Source organism: Lutra lutra, chromosome 3 (genome assembly GCF_902655055.1).
Source record: "Lutra lutra chromosome 3, mLutLut1.2, whole genome shotgun sequence".
Lineage (NCBI taxonomy): Eukaryota > Metazoa > Chordata > Mammalia > Carnivora > Mustelidae > Lutra > Lutra lutra.
Window position 1 is genome coordinate 166,650,028 of NC_062280.1, and position 20,314 is coordinate 166,670,341.

The 20,314-nt window shown below is 35.6% G+C and overlaps 1 protein-coding gene across 3 annotated transcripts in view; it reads left to right on the top strand.

The window, feature by feature from the left end:
• Nucleotides 1-20,314, top strand: part of PIBF1 (progesterone immunomodulatory binding factor 1) — a 199,672-nt gene that overhangs the window by 131,891 nt on the left and 47,467 nt on the right. For all 3 annotated transcript variants that reach the window (XM_047720116.1, XM_047720117.1, XM_047720115.1), the window contains exon 14: nt 3,417-3,519. In XM_047720116.1, the coding sequence (XP_047576072.1) occupies nt 3,417-3,519 (103 nt within the window). The remainder of the gene's footprint in view (nt 1-3,416; nt 3,520-20,314) is intronic.

Consider the following 20,314-nt stretch of genomic DNA (forward strand, 5'->3'; position numbering starts at 1 on the left):
CAGAGAACTCTCCCAAGTGCAAATCTGATCGTGTCATGCCTAACCAATTTACAGATAAAATCCAAACTCAGCTTAACCTTTAAGGCTTTTCATCATATATCCCTGCGTTTGTCTCTAGCTTCAGCTCTTACCACGCGCCATGTGCTTATCAGACCATATCACACCCCCGCACATCATGCTGTTCCCTCTACCCAGAATGCTCTTTCTCTGCTTCCTCATCAGGTTCATCAGTTTCAGTTTTCATCCTTCGGTGTGCTCCTTAGCATTCAGCACACTGCGCGGTCATTTACTTGCTTGTCTTCTTCCGCAGACTCTTAGATCCTCCAGGTAGAAACTGTGTGTTCTCAGTGCCTATTATGATTACGGGCTTTTTATAAATTCTGTTAAAAGAAAATGTTCTTGGATGCCTTGTTGAATGAATTAATAAATAATGTTTCTTCTAATTCATCCTGCTTTTCTAGTAGTCACTGATATTTATGATGAAGAAAAAAATGCTAATATTATAATCATTTTCGTTTAATTGCAATATGATAATGATGAAAAATTATATGTCCTGTTTTTCCTGTGTGTTCTAGATTTCACAACATTTTTTATTTTTCTTTCTTTTTCCCCTTTTTTTCTATAACATCTATAATCCATGGGCTGAATGGGTCATTTAGGGCAACCTGAGAATCTTAATACTATTTCTGAAATGTCTATGAAGAGATGTGTTCTGCTGTCTTTACAGTGACTTTAGGAATAAAAGTGCATCAACTGAAGACCAATTGTATGGCAGTGTCTTCTACATTATAAGCATTATGTATCATAAATGAGATCAACATTCATAGTAAAAGTCAGTCATTTTTGTCAGCATCAGTTCCTAGACAGTTCTTCTCAGTAAAATGCTCCGAAATACTAGTAATTAGAACACCATAAAACACATTATGAGCATGTCAAGTCATCATAAGATAACTTATTTAGAGTTGATCTTCCTTTCTTAGAATCCTCAACTAAAATCGGGGCAATTCTTAGAAGGAGGTAGCCCTGGTATTAGGGCATAAGCACCAACATACCAAGAATTTCTTGAATTCACTAGTTTATGTCATGTGATATTTGGCATTGATAAGTGGTCCACACCATATCTGCCTAAGAGCGTTATGCAATTGCCAAACAAAACAAAAGCACCCAAATCAGATGAACTACTTACTTTCATTAAACATGCTATCTTCAAGCCATTATCTTCCTCAAAATGTTGGTAATGGGTGACCTTTGCATCTGATTATTTTCTTGCATCCCCTTTTCTTCCATTTCGTATCATTCGCAACTGTTTTCTCTGTAATAGCATTTGACTGTGTTCATTGTTCCATACTGAGCATTACACAGATATGGTCTGTACCTTCAACATACATTTACTGAGAAATTATTGTGTACACAGAAGACCCTCGTGCTGAGTTCTGTGAGAGAAAGATGAAAAGACTTACTCCTAACATATATGAAGGATGAGAAAGAAAATGAAAATATGAGTGAAGATAACTCGAAGGATTTTATATTAACTTCATAAAAAAGAGTTAATAAAATACTAATGTTTACAAACAGCAGATTAAAACTGTAAACATAACATAAAATTAGTATTAAAACTTATTTGTAGTGATCTTATCTTAGGGTCAAATTCGAGAGAACTTAGCATTAATCTTAGATTGGGAGACAGAAAATGGGGTAGCCATAACTGTAAATATCTTAAAAATCTATAGAAGAAAGTAGATCAGTGATTCCCTACAGCTGGGCAGAAAGATGAGGAACAATGCTAATGGGGAAAGATTTTTTGGAATGAAAATATTCTAAAATTAAGAGTATTAGTTGCATAATTCTAAACATACTAAAAATCACTTAATTGGACACTTCAAATGGGTGGACTTTGTGCTATATAAATGACATAGCAATAAAATTCTGTATCATTAAAGCTGTTTTTTACAAAAAGTGATTGTCAAAAAATAAAGACTATCTTTTCCATCTCTAACTTCAGCTGATTATTAAGGCAAAATCTTATGCCAATAGAAACGTAGATATGAGCATATCTAAACCAGCTGAGCAATTCACTACATAAACTTTTACCAGAACTCCTCTTTTTCATTTGGGATAACAAGTTCTTAGAAATGGATGTGTAGCGGGGCCCCTGGGTGGCTCAGTGGGTTGGGCCGCTGCCTTCGGCTCGGGTCGTGATCTCGGGGTCCTGGGATCGAGTCCCGTGTTGGGTTCTCTGCTCGGCAGGGGGCCTGCTTCTCTCTCTCTCTCTCACTCTCTCTCTCTGCCTGCCTCTCCATCTACTTGTGATCTCTGTCAAATAAATAAATAAAATCTTTAAAAAAAAAAAAAAAGAAAGAAATGGATGTGTAGGATGGTATTTAGCATTACTTCCTGAGTTTTATCTGCATTCCTTTATCCACTGTTAGGAAATATTAAAAATATAATTGAATCGTTCCTATTCCATAAACAAATAAAGTAATTTTATATAAAGTGAAAATATGGATGTGTAGGATGGTATTTAGACATCTTGTCTCCCCAGATTCCACAGATTTTCCAATTCAGTAATAGATTAACTCCTTAGAACATGAAGATAAGATAAATAGGAAAGTTTTAGTTTTTTGGGATCCCAAAGAAGGTCTTTGGAACATCATGTCTTCCCAACATTATTGGCAGTGCTTTAAAGAATTATACCATGTTTCTTTCCCTAGTAGATAGGAGGAATGATTTTTATAGCTGAGTCTTTTTTTTTATTGTGTCTTTAAAGTGGAATTGGGGCATTTCATATTTAATGTGATGTTAAATACTGGAGGTTACACTCAATACAAGTTGTGATCATCATTAGATGGTCAAAGTGTGATCTTTTAGTACAGAATCTGAGTTTACTATAGACTTTCCCACTCTTCGTGCATCTTTTCCATCGCGACTTTCAACAGAAAATGTGTTCAGTTGTTTTTTTGCCTTATAATATGCATTTTGTTGTCTGAGGCAAACATTGAAGCTTTACTAAGTGCAGGCTTATTACTGTTTCAACTAATTGCCTGATTTGTTTGTAAATGGGAAATTTCTATAAAAATGGAGAAAAACTGTAAATTGCTATCTTGTGGTCTTTTCAAGCAAGTAATAATGTAACTCTCTACTTTTATAGCAAGGGCTAGAAACCATTACTGCAGTAATCAATATATCACAGTTATATTATTGAGGAGATTTTAATGTTACTTTCAAAATTCTGAGCTGTTGGGATATTGGTCTTCCACTGTTGACACCTGAAAATATTTGACTCCATATTTTTTCTGTAAATATTGCAGTATCACTAGGAAACGGTAAGTCAGTTTTAAGGCATACAAACACATTATTAATATTTTAGAAAGCATTCCTCTTTTTTAAGCATTCATTTTCTTATTTCACTCACCTAGTGTCCACTTGGCAAGAAGAGTGCTTCAGTTAGAAAAACAAAACTCGTTGGTTTTAAAAGACCTGGAACATCAAAAGGAGCAAGTAACACAGCTTTCACAAGAGGTAAATAACTTAAACAAAAGAAACTCAAATAAAGAATCGCAGTGTTCATTTTAGTTCTTTGTCACTCCTTTGTATATTTTCTGAGCAGTTCTAAAATAAGCTGTTTGCTAGTACAAAATGATTTTACAACTTACAAAGCTAACTTAATGTTAAAGCCTTATAAAACAGCTCTTAATGTATGGCAAAACTAAGATCAAAAAAAGAGATTAAATGCCCAGACTAAATATAAATGCAGACTAGACAGGCAAAGCTTTGATTTCTGAGAATATCAACTGGCAAAACAAGTTTGGCAATTTCAGATGGCATTTTGAGTTTTTAAATAAAACTTCATTTTTAAATTTTTTTTAATTCCAGCATTGTTGACATACAGTATTATGTTAGTTTCAGGTGTACAATATAGTAATTCAACAATTCCATATGTTACTCAGCGTTCATCATGGTAGGTGTACTCTTAATGCCCATCACCTACCTATTTCACCCATCCTCCCACCCACCTCCCCTCTGGTAACCATGAGATGAAAACCTCAGGGGGGTTTTTTGTTTTGTTTTGTTTTAAAGATTTTACTTATTTATTTGACAGAGATCACAAGTAGGCAGAGAAGCAGGCAGAGAGTGAGAAGGAAGCAGGCTCCCCACTGAGCAGAGAGCCCAATGCGGGGCTCGATCCCAGGACTCTGGGATCATGACCTGAGCCGAAGGCAGAGGCTTTAACCCATGGAGCCACCCAGGCACCCCTAAAACCTGTTTTAAATAGGTTTGCTTTTTGACGTTTTTGTTGAAAAATTACTTTTCTATTAAACATACTTAACTTGCTGTTCTCAAGCTCTCACATTATACGCTACATGATAGTTCCTAAATTATCTTTTAAAATTCAGATTCATATTTCTTAATTCCCTCAGCCTTATATTACATCATTTAAAAAACAAATACATTTTTACATGGTGGTTTTAATCCTTTTATTTAACCTAATTACATTTTTTTGTACTTCTGAAATTCAAGTAACAAAACAATTCGAACCAAAGATGCCAACTCATTAGGACTCCTTTTATTTCCTGAGTTTCAGAATAACAGCTTTTTTATGTTAATATTTTAAAACTTGGATCTTATAAATAAAGGGATTTTTAAAGACGTATATTAAAAACTATTAATATATATCATGTATTCTTTGTGTTCTGAAGAACCTGTTAATATTTATCATATTAAAGTACTTTTAATAGTGTGACATTAGGAGGATTTTTATGCTTAAATTCCCAAAGACCCAGAATATTACCTATCACTCCAGTGCCTGACACGTAGTTACACTCAGGATGGAAGCAGTGTGGCGCTGGCGGATGTTAACCACCAGCTCTCCAGGCCAGAGCGTGAGAGACAGCCCTGATTGGCTGCATTTCCTTGGGTCAGTGGGATAAATATGGCCCCTGTAACTGACTCTGAGCTTTCAACATCATGGTACTGAACACAGAGTAAAGATGCTCAGTAACACACCATTACATAAAGTTTCCACTGCACCGGTATGACAGACGTGGATAAACTCAAGAGCATAGCTAATAGTAAAATAACTAAAAATCAGTGAGTTTGAATATTTGTTCCCTTTTTTAAATAAAATTGATTTTATTGTGCATTTAAATAATTTTTCATAATAGTTGTGTTTAACATCCGGCTCACAAAATTCCTAAAAATTGGCCGGTTAGCCATCACTAACTGTGGTAAGCCAGCTCCAGCACACTATGGAAGGATAAATAGAGAAACAAATGAGAGGTTAAAGAAATATCTGTTTGCTAATATTTTATAGATCCCTCATGTTTCTTTTAACTTCAGAATGACATATCAAAAATATTTCTAAAAAAAGTTTAACTATATATAGACTTGTGTTGGATGTGTGTGTCTGTGTATCATAATATTATTAAAAAAAATAAAACCACCTTCCTGTGCACATCAGCTAATTGAAATAGGAATTTCTTTTCCTTTGAAACAGGAGTTTCTAAATGGCACACAGCCCCATAAAAATTGTGCAGGTGAAATGTAAGAAATTAAATTAAGTGTTCTTGTAATGAAGTATAATTAACTCTGACTTTTTATGAAACAATTTTAAAATAAGCTGTTGGCTTATATTGAAAAAAAAAAGATTTAAAAACTGAAATATGGAGGTGCCTAGGTGGCTCAGTTGGTTAAGGTCTGCCTTCAGCTCAGGTCATCATCCTAGAGTTCCAGGATGAGCCCCACTCATGGACTCCGTGCTCAGCAGAGAGCCTGCTTTCTCCCTCTGCCCCTCTCCCTGCTCACGCTCTCTCTCTCTCTCACTCTCTCTCTCTCAAATAGATAAAATCTTTTTTAAAAAATAAATAAATACTGAAATATGTGTGATATGAAATGATGCAATGCCTAGAATTTGCTTTTAAATATTCCATAAAAAGTGGGGGGATAGGGCTCATAGATAAAGGAAGAATTTCAAAGTATTGATCATGTTTGAAGCTGGGTAAAGGTTACATATAGGTTTGTTATTCATTTCTGTACTTTTGTGTATGTTCGAAAAGCTTTCATAAGACATTGGGAGAAAAAAATCAGTAACCTTATATTAAAATTTTTATTGCTATAATAGTATATAACTTTTCCCTTAAGATTAAAAATATCATTTGAAATATTCCATGGATTTAAAAATGTTTTCTGCCCATGAAAGTTATGTTGCTTAAATTGAAAATAATTATATAAACTAATTAGCTGAAAGATGATAGTATTAGAATGCCTCCCTAACAACTGACTATTCATGATACATGGTAAAAAAAAAAAAAAAAAAAGAGAGAGAGAGAGAGAAGGAAATTTCCTTAAAATCTATAGTCTTTAAGTAGTTTATTTAACCTAGCTTGGAGTTCTGAGGGGCAGCTCAATCAATTAAGGGTCGTCCAACTCTTGATTTCAGCTCAGGTCATGATCTCAGGGTGGTGAAATCAAGCCCCATATGCTCAGTGCAGAGTCTGCTTGAGATTCTCTCTCCTCCTCCCTCTGCACCTCCCCCCACTCATGTTCTCCAAATTAATTAATTAGTTAAAATCTTTAGAAAATTAACAATAAACTAGCTTGGAGTTTTAAGAATATAATACACAGATGAAACAAATAACTAAAGCTATAACCATTGAGTTATATATGTTATTGAGAATATATCTAAAACTAAACATAAATGAAGTGCCAAAATGAGAATGATAAAAAATATTCAAAATATTCCTTTTATACTAGCTTTATTGAAATGTAATTGACCTACAGTAATCTGCACATACTTAAAGTGTCTAATATGATAATTTTTGACACATATGTATACCTATGAAACCATTACCAGATATATATACACATACATACATATACATATATGTACTCTCTTTTTCATCTGACTTCTTTCACTCTGCATAATTATTTCAAGTTTCATCCATAGTTCTTTCCTTCCCATTGCTGAGGAACATTCCATTTATGGAAATACCACTGTTGTTCATTCATTCACCTATTGATGGACATTTGGGTAGCTTTCCGTTTTTGCCTATTATAAGTAAAGGTGATCTGAATATCCATGTACAGTCCTTTTACGAACAGGTGCTTTTTGTTTCTTTGGGGTAAATACCTGAGAGTGGACCAGGTGGATCATATCCATATGGTTAGGTGTCTACTTAACATTTTGGAAACTGCCAAACTGTTTTCTGAACGTTTGTGCCATTTTACATTTCTATTAGCAGCACATGAAAGTTCTAGTTCTTCTACCACCTTGCAAAAGACTTGATATAGGGGCGCCTGGGTGGATCAGTGGGTTGAGCCTCTGCCTTTGGCTCAGGTCATGATCTCAGGGTCCTGGGATCGAGCCCCACATCAGGCTGTCTACTCAGTGGGGAGCCTGCTTCTCCCTCCTCTCTCCTCTCTCTACTTCTGATCTCTCTCTCTCTCTCTGTAAAATAAATAAATAAAATTAAAAAAAAAAAAGACTTGACATAGTGTTTTTAATTTTAACCAGTCTACTGGGTGTGTATAGTGGTCTCTCATTATGGTTTTAATTTGCATTTCCCTAATGACTACTGATATTTAGCATCTTTTCATGTGCTCCTTTGCCCTCCGCTCTTATTGCTGGGACGTCTTCAAATTTTTTCCCATTTCATCACATTGTTTTCCTGTTATTGAGTTTTGAGTATTATTTATATATTCTAGATACAAGTCCCTTACCAGATATATGATTTGCAAATAAATATTTTCTCCCACTCTTTGGCTTGTTTTCCCATCTCTTAGCAGTGTTTGAAGAGCAGTTTTTATCAAATCCAGTTTATCAGTTTGTTCTTTTATGGGTTTCATCGTTAGTATTGTATCTAAAATATTTTTGCCTGACCCAAAGTCACAGGGTTTTTGTCTTGATGTTTCATGGTTTCAAGTCTATAATCTGTTTTTAGTTAATTTGTATATTGTTTGCAAGGTATAGATCGAAATTCATTTATTTGCATATTAAAATCAAATAATTTGTGTATCATTTATTGAAAAGACCCTGTTGAAAATCAGTCATAAATGTGTGAATCTGTTTCTGGATTCTGTTTCCAGTTATCTAATTTGTTTATCTTTATGCCAATACTATACTCTCTTGATTACTGAAACTTTACAATGTCTTGAAATTAGATACTAGTGGTCCTCCAACCCTATTTATTTTCAAATTTGGCTATTTTGTGTCCTTTGCATTTCTGTATGAATTCTGTAGTCATTTCTACAAAAAATTTTAAAAAGCTGCTGTGATTTTGATTTGGATTGCATTGAATCTATAGATCAAGATGGAAAATTAGAAATGTTTTATTTTTAAAGAAATCTTTTAAAAGAGGATCTTAAGCAAGCTCCCTGCTGAGCATGGACACCCTCCAGGGGCTCAGTCTCATGACCCTGAGATCATGACTTGACCTGAATTTGAGAGTCGGATGCTTAACAGACTGAGCCACCCAGGCACCCCAGCAATAGACAGTTTTTAAATAGTTAAAAAAATATGAAGAAAAGATACTACATTTAACTAAATATTTACCGTGCCTGGTGTTCTTAACTCCTTTGTGTAGGTCTCAATCTCTACCTGCTATCTTACTGTTTCTGGTCGATGCACTTCTTTTAACAGTGCCTACAGAACAGGTCTGCAGGTGATGACGTCTTTTTGCTTCTATATGTTGCAAAAAGTTATTTCATCTCTTTTTGGGTTTTTTTTTTTTTACATTTTACATTTATTTTTTACATTTTACGTTTTTTACATTTCTTATAATTCTTAACTGAATTTAAGATATGTTTTAAATTTAAGAATTTGAAATATATTTCTGACAGGCCAAAGAAACTGGAAGTATACACTTAAGGTTTCACTCTTCTATGACAGTAAAATTTACATAACATAAAACTCACAATTGTACAATTCAGTGGTTTTTGGTGTGTTTAAAATATTGTACTACTATCACCACTACCTACAGAACATTTTCATTACCCAGAAGGAACCTCTGCCCATTAAGCTGTCATTCCCCATTCTCCCCCCATCCAATTCCTGGCAATCACTCTGTGCTTTCTGGCTCTGTGAATTTGCCTTTTCAGCACACTTCATAAAAAATGGAATCATGCAGTATGTGACCTTTTATACCTGGCTGATTTCACTTAGCATAATGTTTTCAAGATTTTCCTGTTATACCACCTGTCAGTATTTAATTCCTTTTTATGACTAAATAATATTCCATAGTACAGACGCATCATGTGTTGTTTATGCGTTCGTCCATTGATGGGAGTTTGGATTCTTTCCACCTTTTGTGAATAGTGCTGCTGTGAATATTCAAGTACAAGCGTTATGTTTAACTACCTCTTTCAGTTCTGTGGAGTGAACACCTAAGAGTGGAATTGCTGAGTTCACATTTGTTTTACAAAGAGAATTTTCCCCGGGCAGAAAAGTAAAAGCTGACTCTTTTTTTCCTCTCTCTCTTTTTTAGTACTTGAAAGATGTTGCTCCACTCTCTTCTAGTTTGCATTGTTTCTGCCAAGAAATATGCTGTCATATTTATCTTTGTGTCTCTAGGTAATGTGTCTTATTTCTCTAGGAGCTTTTAAGATTTTTTTTTTTACTAGTTTTAAGCAATTTATAATGTGGCTTGTTATGGTTTTCTTCATGTTTCCTGTTCTTAGGTTTTGTCAAGCCTCTTACATATGTAAGATCATCAGATCTGGAAATTTTTCAGCCTTTATGTCTTTATATGTGTTTCTGTCCTACCTCTCTTTCCTTTGGAGACTCCATTAGACATGTATTTTACTATTTGAAGTTGCCGTACAACAGAACAAACGTTCTTCTCTTCATTGTTTTCAGTCTTTTTCTGATGTGGCTTTTGAATAATTTCTCTTACTAAGTCTTCAAGCCCACTCATCTTTTCTTCTCCAGTGTATTATCTGCCTGTAATCCAGTCTAGTATGGTTTACATCTCAGATATTGTAGTTACCATTTCTAGTTCAGTTTGGGTCTCTTTTCTATCTTCCAGGTCTACCTAACCTTTTCAAACTTTATTTTCCTGAGCATATGAAATACAATTTCAATAGCTATTTTAACATTCTTGACTACTAATTTTATTATTGTTTTACATTCTGATTGGTTTCAATTAAATTGATCTATCTCCTTATGTATCATATTGTCCTATGTTTTTGCATGCTTACTAATTTTTTACTAGATGCCAGATATGAATTTTACCTTACTGCTAAATTTTTTTTTAAGATTTTATTTATTTGACAGAAAACACAAGTAGGCAGAGAGGCAGGCAGAGAGAGAGAGAGGATGGGAAGCAGGCTCCCTGCTGACCAGCGAGCCCAATGTGGGTCGATCCCAGGACCCCGGGATCATGACCTGAGCCAAAGGCAGAGGCTTTAACCCACTGAGCCACCCAGATACCCCCTAAATATTTTTTAATTACTTTAAGTTTTTGTTAGCTTTCTTCTCAGACATGGTTAAGTTTCTGGGGAAAGTTTTGGCTCTTTCAAGTCTTGCTTTTAGCTTTTATAAATAAAGAGGGTTCATCCTAAGGTCACTTTTCCCCTCCCCTACTAAAACCAACGCCTTTTTAATAATCTACCCCCTGTCCTATGAATTATTAATTTTTCTACTTTGGCTGGTGGCAGTAGGTAAATTCCTGGCCCATGTGATCTTCAGAGATTGTTCTTTCTAATCTTTTCAGTGGTTCTATCTCTGTCTCTGGTAATTTCTTTACATACATGCACTGTTCAGTGCCCAGGTGCATACTAAAGGGGGGAATTCTGAGAGTTTTGTCTGTGTACAGCTCTTTTCTTCAGTACTCTGCCATAACAACTATAGTTTCTATTTGGTTTCTACTTCTACAGATCCTTTAACTCAGGGAGCTTGGCAGACTGGGCCACAATTCCCCCTTCCTGAACTACTACCTGAAAACTCTTTCCATATAGTCAACTAGGGCACTTATAGGGTTGGGCTCACTTTGTTTTTTTCCTGGGCCTCAGGGTTAACTGTTCTTCCTTGTTTGATGTACAGTGTCTTCAGACTGCAGTTTCTTTAGTTGGTTCAATATAAAAGAGTAAAATTATTGACTTTCTTTTTTGTATGTGTGTACCACCTAATTCTCAAGAAACCACCAATGGGTTAAGAATGGAGTATTCAAACATAGGCAGTAAGCTCCTTGATACCTGTCTTGGTGATGTTTTTTTGGATCTGACTCCAAAAGCATAAAAAAACAAGTGGGACTACAAACTAAAAGCTCCTGCACAGCAAAGGAAACCATCAACAAAATAGAAGTGCAACCTACTGAAGGAGGAAAAGTATTTGGAAATCGTATATCCAATAAGAGGCTGATATCCAAAATATATAGAGAATTCCTATAGCTCCAACACCAAAAAAAAAAAAAAAAAAATTTTTTTTAAATGGGCAGAGGACCTAAATAGATATTTTTCCAAAGAAGACTTACAGCTAGCCTATAAACACATGAAAAGATGCTCAACATCACTAATCATCAGGGAAATGCAAATCAGAACCACAATGAGATATCACTTCACACCTGTCAGAATGGCTAGAATCAAAAGACAAGAAATAACAAGTATTAGCAAGGTGTGGAAAAAAGGAAACCCTCATTCACTGTTGATAATTGGTACAGGCACTATGGAAAACAGTATGGAGTTTATTCAGAGTATTAAAAATAGAACTACCATGTGATTCAGCAGTTCTTCAGGATATTTAGTCAAAGAAAATGAAAACACTAATTGAAAAAGGGTTGCAATATTCCTTGTAGCATTATTTATAATAGCCAAGATATAGGAACAACCTAAGTGTTGATCAATGGATGAATGGATAAAGAAGATGTGATATGTATACAATGGAATATGACTCCACCATAAGAAAGAATGAAATCTTGCCATTTGCAACAACACGGTTGGAGCTAGAGGGTATTGTGCTACTTGAAATAAATTAGGCAGAGAAAGACAAATACCATATGATCTCACTTACATGTGGAATCTAAAAAAAACAAAACAAATGAACAAACAAAACAAAACACATCGTATGGGAAAGAGTGTTAGTTGGCAGCAGAAGGGAGGTTGGGGGTGGGTGAAATGCGTGAAGGAGGTCAGGGGGTACAGACTTCTAGTTACAAAATGAATAGGTCATGGGGATGTGGTGTGCAACATGGTGACTATAGTCTCTGGTATTGCTGTGCATATCTGAAGGTTGCCAGTATAATGAATCTTGAAAATTCTCATCACAAAAGAAAACAATTTTTAACTTTTTGGGCGCCTGGTGGCTTGGTGGGTTAAGCCTCTGCCTTCGGCTCAGGTCATGATCCCAGGGTCCTAGGATGGAGCCCAGCATCGGGCTCTCTGCTCAGCTGGGAGCCTGCTTCCCCCATCTCACTCTGCCTGCTTCTCTGCCTACTCTCTCTGATCTATCTCTCTCTCTCTATCAAATAAATAAATAAAATCTTTTTTTTAAAAATTTTTTTAACCTTTTATGGTAACAGATGGATAACTAGACTTACTGTAATGATTATTTCAAAGTCTATACAAGTGTCAAAGCATCGCATAGTACACCTAAAGCTAATATAATATTGTATGTCAATTATATCTCAATTTTTAAAAAGAAAAAGAGGGGAAGGAGTGTTGATGTGGGGTAAAAAATCCAGGCTACATCATGAAGCATACCATGTTACCACCAGAATTGCTGTGTCTTAGCTATCTTGAATCTTGGTGTTTGCTCTTTCTCTTTCTAGCCATTCAGTAAATATTTATCAGACTTATACTATCTTCAACCACTGATGAACAAAGAGGCATGCTTTTGCCCTTTTAACATGGTCAACCTTATTCACAAAGGCCTTGTCTTCTAGTATAAGCATTTAGAGATTTATCTGTTAAAACTTAATTTTAGAAAACTTATCTAGAAAATGGGATATGCACAATCTCAAGTGACCATGTGGCAAGGTTTTAGTTACATGAAATTCTCTAGCTAGGAGGCATTTAGCAGAGTCCAGGTAATTTGTTACAAAACTTTAGATTGCCAGATTTGATAGAAACTATAAGATACATGGGTAGAATAAAGTAGAATTCTGTATATTAATCTTAAAAGACATCCATACTATGTTGATAGATTTTTTTTAAAAAGGAAAATTGCAGGATAATTTGTATTGTATTTCTCTGTTGTGGCCTTGAGAGAGAGAGAGAGAGAGAGAGTGTGTGTGTGTGTGTGTGTGTGAGTGTGTGTGTGTCTGTCTGTCTGTCTTTCTAGAGGTGGGATTGTGTTTCTAAGCATAGAGAAAAAAGTTTACATAATATGCAACTGTCATGGCAAGGGCACACAAATACCACTAGTATTTGCCACGTGAGTATAAACACATTTGACTGGAGTAATCTTACAGGCAAAGAATTAACAGAGTATATACCAACCCCAAGTTCTTTTTCCTCAGAAAGGTGTGCTTAGGCCTGGCATAGGCACTCTGGATGTGCCATGGAAAGGGATCTGATAGAGGGACTCCACACCAAAACATGTACACATTGAAAGAGAAGGTTTAGGAACATCTGGTTGCCTAAGTCGTAATGGGAGCACGAGCCTTTGGAGGTTTTAATCTCTATGAGCTTGTTCTAGTAAATAGAAAATGAGCCCTCAGGACCATCCATATTTATCTAACATCAAACAAACTGCTTACCTCTGAGATTGTGAGTAGAGAAGAACAGAATGACTAATTTTTGCCTTAATGCATTTTTTAGTTGCTTGAGTTTATTCCAACTCAAGTGAGATTTCTTTTTAAAGGCATAGATTTGGTGATCAACACAGTATCTGACTCATAGTATGTATAAAGTAAATGTTGATTCATTAGATAAATCATTGATCTAGCTACTCCACCAAACTTAGGTAGATTTTTAAAGATGGAAATAAGTGGCAAAATTGTACTTTTTAAAATATATCTATAAACAGAGATTACATTCCAGCAATATTTATTGTACCCAAAATTTTATTGCGAAGGAAATATAGACATATATATACATAGATCTATATGTATGCTTCGATGTATGTGTAGAGATGGCTGGATAATAAAAAACAAGAAATCATCACTGTTGATGATTATCATTGTGGAGGGGGCACTGAAGTTCTAGATGGAAGAAAGAGATCCTTTCAGCGTATGTTCCCTCTCTGTAGTTTAGATTACTTAGTATGTGCATGTGCCCCTCCCTTTCTTCCTCATTGCCTTCCTTCCATTTCATTATCAAGAGCGGATATTTAAAAGAATATAGAAGTGTTCCAGAATATCAGAGAAAGGATTTGCTATGGGAAAAATTCAGAAGCCTCTGAAAACATAACATCATTTGAAAGTTTTAGGACTGAGAAAGCAAACAGGAGGCAATATGCGCAGGCAAGGAGAAAAGATGGGGCGGGACTTTCTGCTTGATGAAGTCTTTGAAATACTTGCCAGTATGTTCTACTGTATACAGTGATATTGGGATACATGGTTTCTGCAATCATAGTAGAAGTATCTAGATGAGTAAAATGTGTGCCTTTGTCCTTTGACTTATCTGACCTGAACAACTGCTGGGAGTATTCTGTCAGCACCCTCAGTGTATCCAGTCTCTGGGAAGGCGTCTGTAGCCCACAATACCTACAACTCCATCTCAGTATTTTATTTTATTTTTTTTTTTTTCATCTCGGTATTTTAAATAGAGACTCACTTGCCAGCCACAACCCTAAAAGAACTAAATCTTTTTCAACTTCAAAGCCAGTCTTTCCTTCCATATTTCTAAGCCTTCATTGATGTGGAAAAAAATCCACTACTGTTGTGCCACCAAGGAGTCGAAGAATAGGAATGCTTCCAATTCAACTTTGCTATAGCGCTTTATTATCACTTTAATTTTTTTTAGTTTTAAGCACACATTCTTTTAGACCTTAGGCAATGATTTTTATCATTTATTACTTAACTCAGTTTCTATCCTTCTAACACAAACTATGCTGAATGTGCCAAATCCCATTGGAGTCTTTTTGGAGACATTTTAAATGGCAATTAAACTCAACTTATGACAGATTAGCCATACTCAGAACCCAATTGAAATCAAAATAGAAACAGCTAAGATCAAATTTACATGTGCAAACTTGATCAACAGCAATTGTAAGATGCATCCATTTTAATGGAAAAGATGAAAAATGGTATGATTTACGGGGTCCCTTTGCCTTCCAAAGTGTTTTCCTGAAAGTTTGTTGATGCTTAAATTCTTTTAATAAAGAACAATGCTTTTATTTCACCATTAAAAATACAAGGCTTAAAACATAAACACATAGGGTACTATGCTGACTAAAATGTTTGAAATTTGGCAAGTAAAGTTTATCAGTCCATCACAATTCTTTCTTCTAGCCCAAAATGTCCTCCGTAATGTGGATCATGATTTTATTTTAAAAGGTCTGCTTCCTACCAGACAATGCCCATTTTCTTTAGCACGGCAGAGAAGGCCAGTTTGATCCTAACCTACTTCTCGTCCTCGTCTTCCACCTCCCCTCTCCCCAGGTCCTCACTTGCAACCCCTCCTACACCAAGTAGTGTGTCTTTTGCTCCTGATCCACCACTTTGTTACCCCCCCATTCTCAGTCTCCGTTGTTGACTTGTTGATTGTTCCATCAATGTGGACATGCCCATCTATCTTGGCACTGTTCTCTTCTTACTGTGTCTTACTTCATCTTGTCCCATAGCGTCAACTACCAGCTACAGTAGCTTCTCATGGTAGCCTTTCTTGAGTAAGTCCGAGATTTACGTGGTAAGCTATAAGCATGTCTATCATCAGGATTCCAAGAGTGCAAAAGGAGTGTTCGGCAAGTACCAGGTGCTCCCTACTGTCTTCATACCACCTTCTGAGCATCTCTCCTCAGTCTCCTGCCTTAGTGGTACTGACTTGGTACAACCTCTTATCTTTCACGTGAAATAAATTAGGAACCGGCTGATTGACATCATCTCTATTTAATCCTCCTTGTTGCCAAAATAATCTTTCCAAATACAAATCTGTTTTTGTTTCTCCCACAGTTAGACTTATCTCTTTTTGCTAAGAATAATAATGTATAAGACCTTCTATTACCGTGCTACTGCCTGCATATCCAGTTCCATCTTACATTATGCACCGTGTGCACACACACACACGCACACACACACAGCCATGTATACAACTACTTGTGCTTCTCTCTCACACACGTAACTTCTTGTGCATTACTTGAATTCTCCGAGCACTCTGTGCTATTTCATGCCTCTGTGCTTCTGCACTCTCCGATCTTTTTGCCCAGTGTGCTCATGTTTGCATCCGAGGTACTTGTCTTTTTAATATCAAGTGTCATTTACTCTATTAAGCCTTTTATGAACCTCAGGCAAAAAAAATGACTTCTCTATCCCCATGATACCATATACACCAAGATATAGTTAGATAGAGATGTTTGTTGGCATAGCTGTTTAGATGCTTCTTAGGAACAAGAATTCTTTTTTATTTATCTTCACTGCTTAGCACAGTGCCTGTTTCTAGTATACGGTAAATAGATGTTAGTTGAAGGAATAACTTCTGTTTGTGATAGGTCAAAGTATATGAGAAGTGGGGGATACTAGAATGAACCTGAAGCAAATTGGAAGTCACAACTAAGAGGAGCAGAGGATGAGGAGGAAATCAGACCTGCTAATTAGAAAGAAAACTTTAGTTTCTTTCTAAGTGTCAGAGACTCAATTATATGCTTTATGTCACGTGTGGAACCAGCTCAGGGAGCGTATTAGCTCCACTTGCTACCACCATGAAAACAAAATTCTAGTTTCATGGAATCAGTAGGATCCATCAGCCTTTCCCAGAAATACTTGAGTTATTTCTTTTATTTGATTTTATTTTAGTGTAAAGGAAAACACTAAGAACAAAGTTGAGTAGTAAAAGGAGATAATAAAGGTAAGAATACTTTACATGTGTGTAGCACTTAATCATATGTTACTATAGTCATTAACCATTGGGATCTGAAACTGGATTTTCAAGTTAGGCAGACTGGCTCATATGACTTTGTAGGCAAGTTCTTTACCCTTTGTAGGCCTCAATTTTTCAACCTGTGAAGTAGGAGTAATAGTATTATATACATGTTTCCCTCAGGAATTAGAGATAACTTAATCTAAGAAAAGCACTTACTGTACTCACTGGCAGAAACTAATCACTCAGTAAATGCAAATAGATTTTTCGGTCCTACATTTCATTTATTTTTCTGCTAATGGCAATAGTATCGATAAGTATTTTTATTAACAAACTTGGCATGTTAAAGAAAGAGTAGTTTCAGAATTGGAATAAATGATGCTTATTTTGCTTATGTGGAAATATTCAGAATGAACTACCCAAATGAATTTTAACACAATATAGTAAGATTTTATAACAATTTAAGTGATTTTTCCAAAAAGGAACTCCATAGTCAAACTGCAATTCTGGAGAGTTGTCACCTGCTCTTTTCAAATGTAAAAGTATGTTTAATTGCTTACAAACTAAGCATTTTAGGAAAAGTGTGGAAACCTGGATATCTTAAGACGAATAAAAACTTCAAATTAACCAGAATTATTATATTTAAATTAGAGAACATGAATTACTGATAAAATTCAACTAATTTGTTGAATCTGTATTGAAAAGCAAAAGGTAAACAATAATAATATACAATAAGATAACAAAGATAAACATTATTTAATAGCAATGATAACATGGTCTCAAAATTTTTGAGTAAATATTTCATTAAAATCAAAATTATTATGTGAATAAATGATATTAATAATGGCTAGCAATTTTGAGTGCTTACTTAATACCAGTCATACAACTTTATGAAACTATAGGAATGTTGCTAGGGCTAACTGGGCTCTTAAGAGTGTGAGTTCCCCGAGTTTACCAGCTTCCCTGCTTCCTGAGGCCTAAAGGAAGCTCTTTTGTTTGAGTGGGCTTCCATTAGATTGGCATGTTTATCAGGGAAGAATCAAAGGGAAAAAAATGACTCAGATGCAAATTCTGCTCAGTCTGCTCTTAAGTTTTTGATGGATGTGCTATTGGCATAGTTAACATATTGAAAACTATAATAAAGGACACCCCCACCCTTCAGATCTGAAATTTTCAGCAGGTGATAAACCCCACAGAAAGCTTGCAACAAAATTGACCTGAGACTGATTTGAATACGGACTGCTTTGAATGTAAATTTTGTCCCTTATAATTAAAAATTTTAACTTCAGGGGCGCCTGGGTGGCTCAGTGGGTTAAGCCGCTGCCTTCGGCTCAGGTCATGATCTCAGGGTCCTGGGATCGAGTCCCATATCGGGCTCTCTGCTCAGCAAGAAGCCTGCTTCCCTCTCTCTCTCTGCCTTCCTCTCCGTCTACTTGTGATCTCTCTCTGTCAAATAAATAAATAAAATCTTTAAAAAAAAAAAAATAAAAAAAAAAAAAAAAAAAAAAAAAAAAAATTTTAACTTCACCTGGACAAATAGCTTTTATGTTTGTTTGTTTGTTTGTTTACCACTACCTACAGTAAGAAGTACACCTCATGTAGTAACTGAGTATATACATGTGTGTATTTGTGTGTGTATAGATATGTGTGTGTGTGTTTGTGTGTTTGAAGTAATTTTCACAGGAATGAATACCCTTATGACATACAGCATATTCTCTTAGTTATGACATGTGGCATATTTTTTTTTAATACTGCTTGCAACCCACAGTGTGAAAACACTCAGCTGGACAAATAGGTAACATGTTTTCTTCTCCTTACGGAAGCCTTCTTGAGAAATCAGCATAGAGATTGAAAAGAGAAAAGTCATATCAGTCCTCTGGTATGACTATCATGGGAAAACCTATAATGCTTCCCAGTTGTGTCTACCATGTATAGGAGCAATGTTAATCCTACCTCTTTATCATTTTGAATTAACACAGTGTGCTGCTGAAGCAAGTGTTATTATTTTCCCGTATTTTTTGTCATGCTTCTTTTCTGTTCCACTGAACAATTCTGAACAAATTTACTATGGTTTCTCCCATTGTTTGGAATTAGTACCATTACAGATTTGCATAATTTTAGTCTGTAACTCTGATCCTGCAAATTATTTATAATATATATCTATATGAGTAAGAGTCTGAGAACTCTACTGTTTTCTTCCATCTATAGAAAGCGTTTAGGCCTCATCTTCACAAAAATCCCTCTAGTTCTATAGTGATTCCTTTTTGTTTTAGTTCTCATTTATTTACTTATTTGAGAGAGTGTGCACAAGGAGCAGGAGGGCAACCGGAGAGGGAATGAGAGAATCTCAAGCAGATTCCAGGCCAAGCATGGAACCCAATGCAGAGCTCACTCACGACCCTGAGGTCATGATGTGAGCTAAAATTAAGAGGCAGTCACTTAACTGACTGAGCCACCCAGGTGCCCCTGTAGTGATTCCTTTTTTTAAGGAAATCTTGTTTTGAAATGTATTGAGTTTCTTTGAACTGCATTGAGTTTCATATCTCTGGGTTAACATTTTTATCACTTAATTACATGGACATATTCTTGAGGAACTCCAGTAAACAGCAAGATTTCCCATTGTAGAAGCTATGTCGCTTTTCCCAAATAAATTTTATTTCCTTTATTTAAATTTAAATAAATTTAAAATTTATTTCCCAAATAAATTTTATTTATTTATTGGCTCTTTACACAGAAAGAACTTAGGTAAGAATAGTTTATGAAATTTTAGTTCTAGTCCATGCTGTGTCATTTAACTCAGCATAAGGAATAAAGTATACTAAGGAAATAAATTTTGTGAAGTGTTAGGTAGTACTGATATGAAATTCAGTGTTTCAGTCAATATTTATTCAGGACCAGTGTGTCAGGTGTTGTTCTAGGTTTTTGAGATAATCATTGAATAACACAGCCATAAATTCCTACCTACCGGGCGCCTGGGTGGCTCAGTGGTTGAATCCTCTGCCTTCGGCTCAGGTCATGATCTCAGGGTCCTGGGATCGAGTCCCGCATCCGGCTCTCTGCTCAGCAGGGAGCCTGCCTCCTCCTCCTCTCTCTCTCTGCCTGCCTCTCTGCCTACTTGTGGTCTGTCTGTCAAATAAATGAAAAAGAAAAAAAAAATTCCTACCTACCCTTTGGAGCTTATATTCCAATTAGGGGGAAAAAAAGGTGTTTGTTTTTTTTTTCCCCAAGTAAAATATATACTCAATTAGAACTTGATAAGTTTTAAGAAAGAAGTAAAGCAGGGCAGAGGATAACAACCAATTATCACTGCCTATAATTCCCAGCCAAATGGCCCCACAGAAGGCGCAGAGTGAGCACCATTGTTCTT